Source organism: Toxotes jaculatrix, chromosome 13 (assembly GCF_017976425.1).
Source record: "Toxotes jaculatrix isolate fToxJac2 chromosome 13, fToxJac2.pri, whole genome shotgun sequence".
NCBI lineage: Eukaryota > Metazoa > Chordata > Actinopteri > Toxotidae > Toxotes > Toxotes jaculatrix.
Genome location: NC_054406.1, coordinates 3,897,312 through 3,913,704, shown reverse-complemented (window position 1 = coordinate 3,913,704; position 16,393 = coordinate 3,897,312). Strand labels below are relative to the sequence as shown.

Here is a 16,393-nt window from a genome sequence, read left to right as displayed (position 1 = left end):
AAGTTAAAGACTTGGGTCAGTCTCACTTGCTTAAACGTGTGTAGACATCTACAGATACAATTCAAAATGGCTGATAAGAAATCAAGAAAGCAAGGACTCATCATCTATAATGCTATTTATAGCAGTGTGTATAAATGAAATATGCAAAATCCAAATAGTAATCCAGGAGGTGTATGCGCAGAGGTCTCAGAGAGGTTTGAGAGGTGTGTTAGTGGGATGAGTTGGATCAGTAACCTCAGTATTGCTAGCTAAAGCCCTGCTTTTAATTGTTTTTAAAAATCATAGTACGTGATTTCCAATCAGCAAATGAAACAATACTTGCCCTTCGTCCAGCAAACTGTGCACTTGAACAGGTTGGTGTTAAAATGCTGGTGTGAAATACTTCTTCACTTTAACACATTAGCAAATTTGTGAACTTCGCTGGAGCGCAGGAAGATGCCTCTCAGACTGGTGAACATCATGGAGAACCTCTGGCGTCCCCTGCTGGTCAAACAGTGGCAGATGTCATCAGCTCTGCCGTGACAAGAAACGCTACAGGGTTTTTTGTTGGGGTTTTTTTTTTTTTGGTGATAGGGAATTTCCTTTTGGGCTTCATAAAGTACTCTGTCTATGTTAACATGGTTTTTCTCATGAAGATATTAACAGTACGTTTAACGTACAAACATGTTGACAGCTCCCTGCTTTGTTTACATCCAGCTGCAGCAGCACGCGCTCAACTCAACTCTCTCTCCTATTGGTTGTACTTTTCTGTAGCCCCGCCCAACTCCGGCTGCCCGGGAAATCCAACAAAATAAAAGCTAAAAATAAAGATAAAGTTAATGTAAGACTTATGTTATTTACATACGTTTACTTATAAAGACAATGACTTATCAATACTTGAACGAAACATATGCCGCATCAACCCCCACAAAATGTCGGTTTCGCTGTTTAGTTGCCACTTTAGTTAGTTCATAGCGTCAATAAAGCGGCTGAAATTAAAATAAACGGAATTAATTTAATATTAAACGATTACAGAAACACAATCCCAGCCAGTTTTCCTTAACTTGAATGTGTTTTTTGATGAAAACATTTGAAGGATTAGTGTCTTCATACACATGCGCAGTGAGCCGCAGACGCCAGCTTATTGGCGCCAGCGGCAACTGGAGAAAAGTTTGATTTGGACAGATTGAACAGAGGAAGGTGAGCTGCTAATGTTAGATTTATTAGTCTCTTTCCTTCGGCACTTTATTTCTAACGCTTCTGAACCTTTTGGAACTAATGTGCGGTCCGACTGTTTGCGTTAGATTAGCTAGCATTAACCAGTTTAAAGTTGTTTTTGATTGACAGCGTTCAGTTATGTTTAAAGTCGCGTTTCTCAATAGGAAGCAGGAAAAGCGACGTTTGCATCCCCCGAGCTCACATCAGTAAATTAAAGCGTTGTTGTGCTTCGCGTGTCTGATCCTGGTTTGGTAAAGTGAGATGTTTGTACATCTGATTAATGCTTAAATTAACTGGTCGTGGCGTAGAAATGATAAAAAAAAAAATGCATGGTGCATGGTTTAATGGCTGGTAATCATGAGGGCGTCGGTTAGTGTTTTATTCAAATCACTTTATCAGTGTTACTTCAGGACAAAATGTCCTCCCTGGGCCTTTGTGTTGCTGCTGCACTTCTGGAGGCTTCCTCTGCCTCTTTGTGCTGTTCTCGCTCATTTTGTCTCATGCAACCGCAGAATCCTGCGGCCAGAAATATCCCCACAGGTGATATAAAGAGTCTCACACTGAAGTTTTTGCAGCAGTGTTGTGCTTTTGCCGGTGAAGGCTGCAGAGCGTGGTCAGTTTACGCGCTTTTTGATGATGTTGGCGCGTATGATGAGGTCTGCGGTAGATGAATGATAAATATTCCAGAGGAGATGTAGGCTTATTTGTGGTTTTCATCAGCTTCGGCTTACACTCAGCGTATTGTGCGATTCAAGACAGCTGCAGCCGGTGGTTAACGTCTGCCATTTTCATCCGGGGGCCAACTTCCTGGTTTTGTTGTTAACAAACACTAACTTTTCTTCTAAATTGTTTCCCTTTTACAGACAGAAACAGCCACAAACATGACTAGAAGAAGGTAATCACCTCCCGTGTTACTGTATAAATTATTAGTGTAACTCGACTGGTTGTTGTGCTTTTGTCAAATCTCCAGCTCTATGTTGAATTCAGCTTAATGTCTCTGCAGTGGTCGCCAGCAGAAAAGATCTGAAAATGCTCCAGGGCAGAAAGGCAAAGTTAATAAGGTGAGAGCCCATATTAACCATAAAGGATATCATATGGCTTTAACTGGTGATTATACAAACAAGCATTCTCCATGGTGGTCTGACATATAGCAACTTTTCTTTGCAGCAAAGCAACAGGAAAAAGGTTCAGCCCCTGTCAAAGCTGCAGTGTGAGATGGTATTTTGCCTTCTTCTATTTTACAATATTCTTTTTATTTGTTTTGCACAGGCATAGCCAAGTCAGTTCAAGGCACAAAGTTTTCTGCTTTCAATAACTGTTTGTTGGTAAGCATAATATAAAAGTATCGGTGAATTTTCTTCTCTCTACCAGAACCAGCTGGTACTTGAAGGTGTCACTGAGCCTTGTATTGTCATGGAGACTCCTGAGAAGGAAATAAGGATCGACTGTGATGAGCCTGACTGTGAAGTCCTCACGGCCAGAGTCTCTTTGGTTCGGACGTCTCCTCTGCCTCACCTTGGGTAATCGTCACACATTATTTGGCCGTGGTTTGCTGATTTCTCACAACAGACAGTTTAACACGTTTTTTCTTCATGTTACAGATGGGGCTCTCCTGAGGATGTGTGGATGAAGATGGTTGGCAAGGAGCAGAGTTACAGACACAGCAAGATCTTTATCCTGAAGCATCCCAGTATACAGCCCAGAATGAGATCGATCCTCCTCGACTGGTTAATTGAGGCAAGCTTTCATCTACATCTTTCAGCTTCAGCTGGAGTATTTTTGTTTCCAAAGAGCATGTGTACTCAAAAATCAAATGCTGCATGAGATGCCTCCTTCAGAGCTGAAAGAGAAAACAAATCACTTCATATTTAACGCTTCCAGGCCACTTGGAAGTACAAGACAGTTAGTGTATTGCATCTAGTGTGTATATAAGGTTGTAGGATATGATTTTTGAAATTCTTTACATTGTCACTTGTGCGAAGGTTTTGACTCAGATCCACTCACCAAATCAAAAGTGTGTACCAACAATGCTTTCCCTGGTTTTACCAGGTGAGTGACGCATACACCCTTCACCGGCAGACGTTCTACCTGGCACAGGACTACTTTGACCGGTTCATGTTGACACAGAACAACGTTGGAAAGGGCGTCCTGCAGCTCATCGGGATCACCTGTCTTTTCATAGCAGCAAAGATGGAGGTACAGGAGAATAGGGAGGGATCAGGGCTGTTTTTCTGTAGAAGGATCTTGGGACACCATCAAATTTAAAAATTGCTTGTGAATCAGTGATTGTGTTTAGTGAAGAGGTGGTGTTTACAGTTGTGGTGCTAAGTATTTTATTTCCTTGTAGGAAGCCTGTCCTCCAAAGCTCTCGCAGATGGCGTACGTGACTGCAGGGACTTACTATGAGGATGAGATTCTTCAAATGGAGTTAACCATTTTGAAGGTAGTACTATTACAAGCACGGCACCGTTTTTGATTCATTGTTCTTTATTGATAATCAATAAGAGAGCTTTAATTTTTGGGTCATTCTGTTTCACACATTTTACAGGCGTTGCGTTGGAACCTGTGTCCTGAAACAGCCGTGTCTTGGCTGAATCTTTACTTCCAGATGGCATCGATGAACGCCAAGTCTGACCTGCTGGAGCCACAGTTTCCACAGGAGGCTTACATACAAATGACACGTGTTCAGATGGGATTCACTTTTTTTTTTTGAACCGAGAATGCTGACGCAAACCTCAGCCTCAGCACGGACTCAGAGTTGCAACAAAAACTGAGTGTTTAAAGCTTCATAAGGTTTTTTTCTAACAGTACTCTTGACTGTTACTGACATCAGGATACATCGGTGTTTTCTCCTGTCTGCCTCCATCCACGCTCGTACCAGTTTAGACGAATGATCCTCCTCCTTCCCCGTTTGGTGTAACAGTCACTTGTTGATCTTACCCAGCTGCAGGAGCTAATGAAAAACTGATGTTTGTATGGTTGTATTTCACTGCTTCAGCTCGGGCTCATTACTCATGTCAAATACTTTTCCTCTTTTGTCTCTGCCAGCTTTTAGATCTATGTGTCCTCAGCATAAACTCACTGGACTTCCAGTATCGAGTGTTGGCCGCATCAGTCCTGTGCTATTTCCTTCACCAGGAAGAAGTTGAAAAGGTTTCAGGTGAGATTTGGGATTTATTACATTCATGGGAACATGAAAGCTGGATTTGTCTGAAACTGGGTTAAAAATAGAGCAGACGCAGTTGAAAAAATGGTACTTAAATATTCTTGAACTTCCAGGTGTAGAAAAATCAGAATTGCATCACAGTGAATATTTTTGTTTTCATATTTCACTTAATGTTCCAGGTATTGATGGTGAAAATGCAGCAATAAAACCACATTATCATATTTCTGGCTGTTTATTTCCTAATTTTTAAAAAAAATTATATATTTATTTACTTATATTTTTTTGTGCTCAGGTCTGTCGAAAGACGCCATCCAGCCTTGTGTCACCTGGATGGCTCCCTTTGTTGAATCAGTGAGCCGGTCTGGCCGAGCGACGCTGAGGGATTTTGCCAGAATAAAAGAAGACAGACACAACATCCAGACGCACACAGACTACATGACCATGCTGGTGAGCATTTTCTTGTTCTGAAATTTCAAGTTGAAAGTCAAAGGTAATGTGGATGTAACAATAATTTATCAAAGAAACTAAACTGTCAGTCCCACATAATAATGCCAGTATTTATTGATGCCACTTGTTTTTGACTTATTTTAGGAGGACGCCAGTAAAAACGAGGTGAACTGCCAGTTTCCCACTCCTCCCAGCAGCACAGAGAAAACCTGCACACACTGAACCACTAGAGGAAGACACTGAAGTGAGTGTGAACAAAGAGGACACAGGGTTAATGTCCCACAAACAAAGGCTGAGTCTTGTTCACAGGAGTACAGAGTGTAATGGGGGTTTATTTCATGCCTGCTGCTGAAATCTGTCACTCACTGCTTTATCCAGGATCACGTGTCTGCATTTGAAAGAATCTTGGCCAAAGCTTTTTTTTGTGTGTTAAAGTTTTAGCCGTCTTTTTAGCAACAAAATTGGTGCTTTGATTTGTAAAAGAAAAATGGTTAAAAAAAAAAAAAAAAAAAAGTGAAAAGAGTTGTTTGCTGTAAGTTGTCATTTCTAGAAAATGACGTTTTAATACTGAATGTGCAATTGTTTACTTTTTGTAGCATATTAAATATGTTTGTAGCCCAAAGGTAAAACCTAAGCACAACATCAGGGTCAGTTTAAATGTTAAATTCCTAAACAGGAAACTGTTACAGCTGTTGAGTGTAGCGCTGCCACATACTTTACCTGTCAGGTAGGTGCAAGTCTCTAAATTAAATGCAAAAGACACTGATGTATGAGTATGCACTTTATTTTAAACCCTGGTGAAAGCCACATGCCCAAAAGCATTAGCTGAATAAAGTGCATACTCTTCAGTTCTTTTGTGTTTCTCAGTTGTTTTTACCATGGCATTGTTTGTATAACTCAGGGCATTAGATAATCAGTACCTTTTTTTTTTTTTTTTTTTTTAAATAATTCATTTCAAATGATTACAAGTGTACAAATGAACTATATTTATTTAGAAGTTTATTTTCTACCACAAAATAAAAAATATACATTCCCACTCTCCCCTTAAAGTCTGACAGTGGTTCACACGTCTGTTAGAAATACAGTTTGGCCATCGCCTGCAGGAATCTCTTCTTCCTCTTTTGTGCAGCCAGCTGCAGCACTTCCTCTGGGTTACTGGTGTTCAGCTCCGTCTGTCCGATCGCTTTTATCTGAGGAGAAAACAAAGGGGTAGGAAACCTTGAGCACATCCCAGTTCTCTCAATCGCATCCATGTTCACACTTTAAAAGAAAAAAAAAAAATGTTTGTGTGTGGAAACAGCAAATTTCCTAAACGTTTATATTTGGTACAGATCAGCTGACTTCACTGCTCAGACACTGAATATGAAACATTATAATTGCAACATGTATTTTCAAATGTATGTTATTCATGAATTCATCAAAACATGGTTTGTAAATTAATCGTTTAATTATACAGGTTGTGGTTTTTTGTTTTTTTTTTTTTGTAGATGCAATTTATTATAAGTGAACTGGGATGTACCACCTGATGCAGCTATTTTCTGTTAAACTGCTGTTTATATTAAAAAAAAAAACCAGACTGATATTTACTGGGACTTCTCTCATGTCACTGTCCTGAAAATGATTAACTGAAATTTTTCAGGGACAGCAAAGAAATGAATGTTTTGTTTTTAAAGAGCTGTGAGCATTACATAAATCACTTGAAAATGCATTTTCAAATGGTGCAGAAACAAGCCGACAAATAAACTTGATGTGGGTTCGACCAACTTACTGCTATTTGTCTTTTCTCAGTCTCGCCTCGTTTGTGGTGAATATCTGATCAGACATTAAGGGTAACCTGGAGATAATATGTACCCTAAAGAATTAACGTAAGACTTCTCAAAAGACCAGGTGAAAGACAAAGTTAACATTTCTTAGTGTGGAGATGATTGATGCGGTTTTGTATTGTCCCTCATATATCAATACATAAATTACAGAAAGGATACGTGTGAGATACTCCAGGATGGTGACGTCCCAGATGTAGTCGTAGAAGGAATCCATAGCGTCATGACTGTGGAGATACAAGAACATTACAGATGTTAAGAACAGTTATGTCAACATCTGTTAACACTGTAATGTTCTGCACCATACCTGTTCTGTTCTTGAAGAGCTTTGAATGCCGTCATGTAGTCGACTTCTCTCAGAAACTGGCAGAGCACAGCGACCTGAGAGTGAGAGAGAATGTTTGTTAAGACTGAAAATCAGGCACTAAAACAAAGAAACTTACTGAACCACTCTGGAGAAGGCTGTGCTGACAAGACAAATTTAAAGGCCTGTTAAAAGCTGAGGTATTTTCTCAATCAAACCTGAAAAACTGGACATCAACACAAGCCTGTGATGAGCAGACACAGTGAAGACAACTGAAATGTCTGGTTTGACCTCATACCTGTGTGTGGCAGTTCAACATCGAACAGCACTTGATCATCCTCTTCAGAACCTGGTAAGAACAGTCGGTGTGTTACTAGGGAAGAGGTTCGTTTCAAAGGATACGTTCGCAATTTCTCAAATCTGTCTTCAAACAATACTCATATTCAAAAGTAATCAATCCTCCTGTTCTGCACACACTACAGAAAGGAGAGATGACAAGACTCTTTATCACCATAGTGTGAGAGATTCAACCCTAAGGAGCTGCATTTGTGGTTGAATCTCATGCTATGGTGAAATTTACAGTTTACCAAAAAACCATTGTTTAGCCACATGCAACTTCTCAGTGAAAGAGCTAACAACTGGTGACAACAGGTCACTCTGAAAGCAGGTGTGGTGTTTTATCGGGTACATAAAGTGTGAGCGGCCTGAGTGATTCACCTGGTCAGTATAGACATCAGGGGGCACAGCTTTGGTGAAGAAGTCGGAGCACACAGCTCCAGCCTGGAGGTAGAGGTTCAGCGCAGCAGAGTATTGATTGGTCACTACAGAGAGAGAGGATGGAAAACATTAATCGAACTGAAACATCTGGATAACTGTTGCATTTTCACGTTTCCTGAACCATTGCAGCCAGTTTCCTTTTTGTCAGGGAGATTTCTGAGCAACTGTAGTAAAGATTTAAAAAAAACTATCTATATTTATATTTATCCTGAGCCTCATAAAATCCATGTCCTGATGCCCTGAGAAAAGTGATGTTAAAGTAAATGACAATAAAAAGTTTACAGATAAATAATTTTAAATTAAGTTAAACATTTTGTATGTTCCAGAAATTACATCAGTGAAATTAGCAAACCTAACCAAACAGTGTCTCTCATATTTAATCTGCTTGAGTTTGTGTGTGTGAAGTATGCATGTGCAGGATTGTTGTGGGTATGTATTGCTTATATATATATCTGGCCCCTGGTGTCTCTTTTCTGACTTAGCAGCACAGCTGTGTTTTCTTACCAAAGTAGATGTCGGCCTGTGTGATGAGCCACGACTGGTTATTGGGGTTCAGGGTGAGAGCGTACGACACCAGCTCTTTGACCGTCACAGCCACAGCTTCCACATCCACCGCCTGGATGCTGTTCAGCACATATCATCGTATCATGATTAGTGGAGTTGGTCAGCCAGAATTAATTTGTAGAAAATGCAATTAATTTTATTAAAATAAGTTCTTACTTTGGAAGAGAAGATGGCCAGATGGACAGGTGCTCTGCTGTCACTTCATTTACAATATCATCCTAAAGAGGAAGAAAGAAACATTTGTACAGCAAACAGTAGCAGGCTTTTTATATTTACTGTAAGATCAGTTAAGCACATTACTTGTGTTTAACATTTGATACTGTGCAGTTTGCTGTCAGTATTAATGCAAGTGAATATTTTCACAGCTCACATCTGAGACATACCCGCACTATGCTGTGGAGCCTCACAAACAGTGAAATGAGTGTCGTCAGCACCAACGGCTCCTGTAAGAAATAAGATGAAACTTGTTACTTTTGCATCATTACCCCTTCTTGCAATTAAAGTTTTTCTTATTTTATACTTACTCGAAGTTTCTTGATAAAAGTGATGAATTTGCTCCTAAATGGGTTAAACAATAAAAACATATCAGAATCAGGCACATGTAAAAACCCTGAAACTTCTGGTAAACGGGTCTTGGTTAGCATGTCTGTACCTGTGCAGGATTCCCATAGACGACTCCCTCTGTTTAATGAGGCCCACTCGGCCGTCGTTGTTCCTCTTGTGCTGGATGGACACGCTGCAGATCTGAACCACCACGTCCCACAGCTCCTTGGCTGTGCGTCGACTCTCTTTAGGACCTGGGAGCTCTTTGCATGTGGACGCCAGGAGCTGACCGAGCTATCACAAAGAAACAGAGGCAACAGATGTAAGTATGAACTCATAACAGCAGAGTACACAAAGTTTTAAGAATAGTTTAATAATTTACACTTGGTGGAGTCAAGTGTCAGCGACAATGATTGCTTTTATTGAACTAGCCACAGTAGTGACCAAAGGCACTTTTACCTTGATGTATGGGTTGTTCATGACCAGAGACGGTGGCACCTGCAGAGTCAGGTAGTCGTTCTCCCTCCAGTTCAACATGAAGGCCACACACTCCTCTCCCACCACCTGACGCAAAGGTAGATCTGGAGACAAAGATGATATCAAGTAATTTAGGGCATCTGAAGATTACACTTTAGGATGGTGACTGAAAAGTAAAATATTACACAGGTTTTTTTTTTTTTTTTGTAGCATCAGAGCTTGCAGCTGCTAAGCTTGCAGCACCAGGGGAAAGTGTTTACAACGCAGCACAAAAATCTGAAAATTTTAAACAAATTAAACATAGTTACAGAGCAGGTAACAAGTCAACATCCGCTCACCGTGAATTCTCATCTCCAGGTAACCTCTGACCCTGCTGACCAGGTCAGGGGGCGGTCGCTCCTTGCTGCCTTCAGCCGCCATCGTTTCATGCGCTCGAACCTCCAGCAGCAGCATCTCGTTCAGCATCACCTGCCTCAGCTTCGGGGAGAACTCGGTAACCAGCTCCAGGCAGGCCGAGAAAAGCTGCCGTGCGTGGACGAAGTCCTGAGACAAGAGGAAAACACGGTTCAAGTATTCAACATTTCTACTTTTAAGATATACTATTAGAGTTCAGGGCATAATTTTCAGTCTGAAAAATTCCTTTAACCATAAATTATCTTACCTTTATTGATATGCAGTGGAGTCCTTTGGCCATTAGGATGTACACAAGGTCCTTGGTCAGGTTGTCTTTAATACCGAGGATCACGTTGATGTAGTCTGGAGGAACCTCCCACTATACACACATACAAGAAGTAGTATTTTAATTATAAGAGTATGTAGTAGAGTATTTTTCATAACATTTGATGATCATTACAGCCGATACACTAAATTACAGCAGCCCACATTTTTTTGCAATTAAGAAATTTTGAGGAATCCTTACATTCCCCTTAAGAGTGTTTGTATATACACTCTACATTTGACCTCTGACCTTGCTGTTGACCCTCCAGAAGGGCCGTTCAGCCATGCCGTGCAGTTCAATAAGAATTTGTCTGATCCTGCGCGGCTCCAGAGAGAGGATGAGCTGCTGCTCCAGCTGCCCGATGTTCACACTAGCTGAAGCTGTGGGACAAACCAAAATATAACAAGTCACAAGCTCAAAGGCATCTCTGGAAACAAAGGGGGCATACTGAATGTCACTGAATAATGTGTAAAAGAAAAATTCAACCCTGTACCTGGAATGTCATAGAAGGAAGGCAGAGGCTTGGCACTGAGGTTGATCGTGGCCGACCTCTTCCTCATCTGCTCCACCAGGACCTTCCTCTCCTCCTCCCTCAGCAGCTCCATGAAGAGCTTATGAGATGACACCACGAACACCAGAGACAGCTCCTCCAAGCTTTCACACAGAGTCCTGTGCAAACAAGGAGTCAGACAAGCCAAGGGCATCATTAAACATTAACGGACTTTAAAAAGTGAATTTGTATGTATAAATTTTTATATGAAAACATTTTTACATTTTAAAATTTAGTCTTTTTCCTTTAAGATAAATAGAGGAGCATTGTCAGTGTGTCTGTGAAAGTAAAATGACGAGTCTCCTGTGCATCACTCACTTCATGAAATTGGCCATGTTTCTTCTGGATGTCTCAGACGGACGGTCCTTTTCCAACGAACGTGTGCACACCTGCAGGACAAAAAAAAAAATTGGGTTCAAATGTCTGGTAACTTTCAGTTTTACCACCATGAGAAAATTTCAGGTCAGTTCCAAACACACATTTAACCCCTCAAACCTCAGCGCAGCTCATACCACCTGAAAATGATTTTCTACAGGTCGTGTCTGTTGAAAGATTAGTATTATTGTGATAATGAATGCTTATATCTTGGGTGCAAATGTTCAGACAGACCTTGTTTCATAATGCTACATTTTATTGCCACCAGCTGGGACAAGGGATAGCACAGACTTCTTTATATTATTCAAGGATTTTTGAGATTGATTACCTCTAAAATAAAGTCCACCATTCGTTTACTAGGCGTGAGGAGCAGCTGCTGGAAGCGCACGCTGAGGACTTCTCCTTCCAGAGCATCTCGGACAGCGTTGCAAACACACAGCTTGTGGCAAACCTCATCCAGGCCCGTTTCCCTGCACAGTTGTAGAGGTAGTTTGTTTTCAGATTCTAATACGGAAATGTCTTGAAATGTCTTAGGGTGGATTAAATTGTGGTCTCACCCTTGTTGGACCTTGTACTGGAACTCCCTGAGGACAGACCGCCTGAAGTTGTTTGGCAAACTGCGGGTGACGTTGTCTTTGATGAAGGCTTCAATCACAGCCTTTAATAGTGGAAAAGGAGTTGAGTCACAAGTTCTAGATAACGCAAAGCACTCCATGATATAGAGTGCTGAACACCTCAGTTCAGTTAGATATCTTAATGTTGTCTATCAAAAGTTTTACAACATATCCCGTTATGTACTTAAACAGCTTGAATGTTGGTGCTGCTCCTGCTCTGACCTGGTAGTTGTGTGCCCTGATCAGGTTGTTGATCTGGTCGTAGGGGGTGGTTTGAGAGTCAGAGGGGTCACAGTCTCCAGTCAAAGCTTTGCAGGCGTTCCAGTAGCCAGCCAAACGCTTCTCATCCAGGTGAACATGAACAGTCGAGTCCAGCTGAAAAATAAAAATATACAGGAATTACTGAGATCCACAAACTGTTGTCGTAAAGGGTAACAGGACAGCATTGTGAGTAGTTTCAGGTTTTATAGGTTTTATATTTTCCCCAGACACATTTCAAAATAATGGCTTAAATTTATTCAGTGCATCAAAACAAATCTGGATAAGTTCAATTCCTAACCATTATAAATGTCTCAATAAACAATATCTACCTTCTTCAACAGTTCCTTCGTCTGTCTGAAGTGATCCCTGGCTTTCTCAAAAGCTGGTGAGTCTGTGTAGCCCTGCTGGAAGAAAATCCCTCCCACATCATAATGCACCTGGAAAACAAAATGAAAAATTACACCACACTGGAGCACGACTCACTTTCAGTTTTCTGAAAGTGAAAACTTCAAGTTTATGAATCCTAGAATGTATTCTAAGAGTCTGACACAGGCCCCTTCATACAAGAGTGATCTAAATCTAACATTTATTCCGGAAAGAAACCTGTGATCTTCCAACCTGACAATGCAGCTCATCAGCACTGATGCGAAGCCCTGCGGTCGAGGACTCTGTCTCGCCGTTGGCAGCAGCATCAGCCGCCAGCAGGTCCAGAGTCCTCAGGGTGTGGACGTAGAAGTCTTTCTTCAGCCGCAGAGCTCCTTCTAGGACACTGATGGAGTCAGCCGCCTGTTCTTTCAGCTGAAGGCATAATGGTAATAAGAGGGTATACTTAATTTAACCGACTGGGACACAGGGATTAATGTGAAAAGGTGATAGGATGATATGTATGTTAATCCAAGCCTTTACAAAATCAGAGCTATCAAAATGTATGTGAAACATGGATAACATGTTCATTAATGTCAGCGATCGTCTGAGAAAGAATATTTCGTGACAGCCTTTTTGAGGATTTTTTTGTGTATACATAAAAAATGTGTTTACTCACCACAGTAAGGATGTTTTCAGTCATTTCTTTCTCCTGCTGCACAATACTTAACCTAGGACAAACCAGAAGAAGTAGTCACCAATCTCTTAAGCTACCTTTAAAACTCAGTCGTCCCATTTAAGCTTACTTTTTTCTGGAAACAACTTCAACTTGTTCAGAATTAGAAGGTGTAACAGGAAGGAAGGAGCAGAACTTACATGTTCATCTGGTGAGGTCCTGGTTTGGTCTGTTTCTCTGGAAAGCTGCTCAACACAATGGTTCTGATGGCCCTTTGAAAGGCACAAGAAAAATGGGACATAGGAGTCAAAATTCTTTGTTTTGCACCAGAGTTATTTGATGTAGTGGTAGACAAGCACACAAACTCAGGTGCTGCCATGGGATAAAATCCTAAATAAAATGTGGAGAAATGTATAGAAAATGTGAATTGGTGTTATTTAATTAAGATAATAAAAAAAAAACACAAAACAAAAAAAACAACTGCAGCTATTTAACAACAAGGACTGTGGCTGAATTTTAGAAGTTTCTACACTGCCAACAGTCAAATTCTTCCATGTGTCAGATTTGAAGATTTTGAATATTTGCACAAAATTCACCAAATTCACAGCTCAAAAAAATTAAAGGAACACTTTTTAATCAGAGTATAGCATCAAATCAACTAAAATGATAAACTGATACTGATCTGGTCAGTTAAGTAGCAGAGGGAGTTGTTAATCAGCTTCAGCTGCTTTGGTGTTAATGAAATTAAAAACAGGTGCACTAGAGGAGCAACAACGAGACAACCCCCAAAGCAGGAATGAGTTTCCCTTCTCATCTTTTCTGACTGTTCTGCCACAATTTTTTTTTCACTTTGATTTTCGGGGTGTTTTTGAATTCAGCCCTCTGTAGGTTGATAATTTTCATTTCCATCAATGATGTGGTATCCTTTTGTTCCTAACACATCACCCAGTCCATATCAGTATAGATATTTCGCATGATTTTTTTTCCCATTGAGATCTGATCTGTTTTTGAAGTGTTCCTTTAATTTTTTTGAGCAGTGTATATCACTACTGACTTTTATATTGTTCAAACTCTGGAAAAATATTATAATAATATTATTATTATTATTATATAATATTATAATTTCAAAGAAAGTTGTAGCATTTCACTCTGACATGACTGTAAATAGAGAATTTGAATTTCAGGTCACAGTGGATTATTCAGTTTGTTATATGTGTCTGTTCTCACTCACCAGCGGTTATAAATGATGACCGCCATGGCAGTGGTTGGAGGCAGAGTGGAGAGGTCCAGGTCCACATGTTTCACCCCTGGTGGCACTTTGCTCACACATAGGAGCTCATTCAGTAACATATTTAACACTGGAATGGTCAAGCTGGCAGGACAGAGGCAGAGATCAGTATCGCATTTTCAACTTTGCTTTCCTAACAACTGTACATCTGTAACTTTCTGGAAAAGAAGATTCAATATTTACACTTCAGATATGTCAGAAAATTACAACATTTTAAGGTTATATAACATATATTACATAACAGAAAGTCATTATTCTTCAGGAACAAAGATGTGTGGAATTAAGACATATTGTTGATGTTGTATAAAAAACTGCTACACACACACTTACCCTTTCTCAAGTACTTCCAGATCCCACTTCATGTGGGCTGCAACTTTCAGTGCCAGCAGCTTTAAGGTGCGGTTCCTGCGGTTGTCTGCTGGAGGCTGCACTTGATTCTGCTCATTCACTGAGGGCTTTGACGCCTGCTCCAGGAACTGGATGATCAGCTGCACTGGAGATGGGTCTGTGAAAAGAGATTTAGTTATGCACCAGCAGGTACACAGCCCTTTTTTCTCATTCAATATCCAAACTTAGAATCTCCTCAAATCTATGATATTCCAGGAATTTCTAGCCAGTTGTGTGGCAATGTACTTTTAGTTTAGGAAAATGGCATCAAAATCCTGTTACACATCTATCCTTTTATTTTGTTAACTTGGTAATTAGCAGACCACTACAAAATGACAAAAGGGATCGTATGATAGAACATGTATCATGAGTAAGTCTGAGCTGACCTGGGTTTGACTTCTGCAGGTGTTTCTCCAGCAGGCTGCCATCCAGGAGGAACTCAAACCATGAAGTCTGAAGAGGTGTGCTGGGCCGGCTGCTGGCCACAGCAGCCACCCGGTCCGCTGCTTCAGCACTCATCCTCCCCTGGTGAACAGTGGGACAGATATGAAAATCACTTCTTTTTTTTTTTTTGCAAGACATCACCATGATCTATTGGCAGTAAGGAATTGTGATTCAAGTTGGATTCAGACTAAGTTAAAGCTCTGTGTTAACAGAAATTTAACAGTGTCCTGAAACAAAACAGTGAATCAAAGCTGAATACGCCATAGTAGGTTTCTAAGGTCTGGCATTTTTTAGATTTATTTAAAAATCTCTTTTGAAGAAATAAAAAGGTGTGGTTATCTCTTACGAGCTTTTATTGGATTTGCTCTCTCGCTTTAGCATTGGTTTTTTGAAACTGCACGTGCTGTTATGTTTTTTAACTGTACATTTAATATAAATAATTTTTGAGTCATAATAACTAACTTAACTCAAAATGAATGGCTCATATTCAGTTTCTGATTTTTTCAGTGATTTTTTCAAGCGAAAATACAAGATATTTGTTGGTTCTAGCCTCTTAGGTGCGAGGATCTGAGGCTCTTTGTCATATGTAACAGTAAACTGAACACTTCTTGGGTTTTGGACTGTTGGTGGAATTAAACAAATAGATCACATTGGTCTATGAGAATGTATAACCAGCATTTTTCGCTATTTTCTGATATTTTTTTAGACAAAACGATTCATCGATAATAAAAACAATTGTTAGCTAAATATTAATGTTTAATTTTCTGTCGTGACATGGGGCGCTTTAATTTTATTCATGTGCAGTCCCGACTGGGCGGGGATTTCAGCTTTGCCCGCCGGAACTGTGGGACTATTACTGAATAGAGGTGTTGCGGGCTGCGCTTGTGTATAAATCAAGCGCACCATTCCACCCAATCTCTGTTGTGTCAGGAGCTAGCATAGTTTGGGCTAATGTTCTCGTTCACTAGCTAAACTCTACAGACCGGCTCGAACACATAAGGACGGATTATCTTACCTTAAGAGGCCAGAATGAACAAGCAGAGGATACAAGTGCAAAATCTAAACAAGAACCTCAAAACAAAGTGCTGAAACAGCTACACGGACTGTTTGGTTCTCACATAATTCATTCTGCGCTTCGCCATCTCTCCGCCGTAATTCCGGTTCCTCCGCGTCGCCAGGGACACACACAGTGCGCCACATTTGCGCATATTTATACTCTGCGGTCAAAGAGAGAAAAGGTAAAGACACCGAATACCACGATACAAATTTGAGATTGAATAACGAATTCAGAACGAATTTTATTAAGATAATTTTTTGATAAAACTAAAAGAGAAAACTGAAAATTAAAATAAGTCACGGTAAAATAACTGTTTTTATGGACATATATGTTGAAAAATAAAAATAAAATTAATATTGATATTA

General features: G+C 40.2%; 2 protein-coding genes across 2 annotated transcripts; one reads left to right on the top strand and one right to left on the bottom strand.

Annotated features, from left to right (window-relative positions):
- The first annotated feature begins 1,113 nt into the window (after nt 1–1,113).
- LOC121192238 (G1/S-specific cyclin-E2-like) lies at nt 1,114–5,444 on the top strand. The gene is made up of 12 exons (XM_041053825.1): nt 1,114–1,179; nt 2,061–2,092; nt 2,201–2,258; nt 2,365–2,415; nt 2,569–2,717; nt 2,799–2,934; nt 3,247–3,393; nt 3,545–3,640; nt 3,746–3,880; nt 4,246–4,357; nt 4,656–4,810; nt 4,955–5,444. The coding sequence occupies exons 2-12, from the start codon at nt 2,079–2,081 to the stop codon at nt 5,030–5,032; spliced, it is 1,131 nt and encodes a 376-aa protein (XP_040909759.1). The 5' UTR covers nt 1,114–1,179; nt 2,061–2,078; the 3' UTR covers nt 5,033–5,444.
- A 337-nt stretch (nt 5,445–5,781) lies between these two features.
- Nucleotides 5,782–16,123, bottom strand: ints8 (integrator complex subunit 8). Its single transcript, XM_041053824.1, has 28 exons — nt 15,987–16,123; nt 14,914–15,052; nt 14,471–14,645; nt 14,084–14,224; nt 13,053–13,124; nt 12,856–12,907; nt 12,432–12,611; nt 12,143–12,250; nt 11,775–11,927; nt 11,496–11,596; nt 11,267–11,408; nt 10,882–10,952; nt 10,507–10,682; nt 10,263–10,393; nt 9,957–10,067; nt 9,634–9,838; nt 9,278–9,399; nt 8,928–9,112; nt 8,800–8,833; nt 8,659–8,718; nt 8,432–8,493; nt 8,216–8,334; nt 7,652–7,755; nt 7,233–7,283; nt 6,938–7,011; nt 6,793–6,857; nt 6,579–6,622; nt 5,782–6,000 (listed from the first exon to the last, which is right to left on the bottom strand). The coding sequence occupies exons 2-28, from the start codon at nt 15,044–15,046 to the stop codon at nt 5,884–5,886; spliced, it is 2,988 nt and encodes a 995-aa protein (XP_040909758.1). The 5' UTR covers nt 15,047–15,052; nt 15,987–16,123; the 3' UTR covers nt 5,782–5,883.
- Nucleotides 16,124–16,393: the final 270 nt, after the last annotated feature.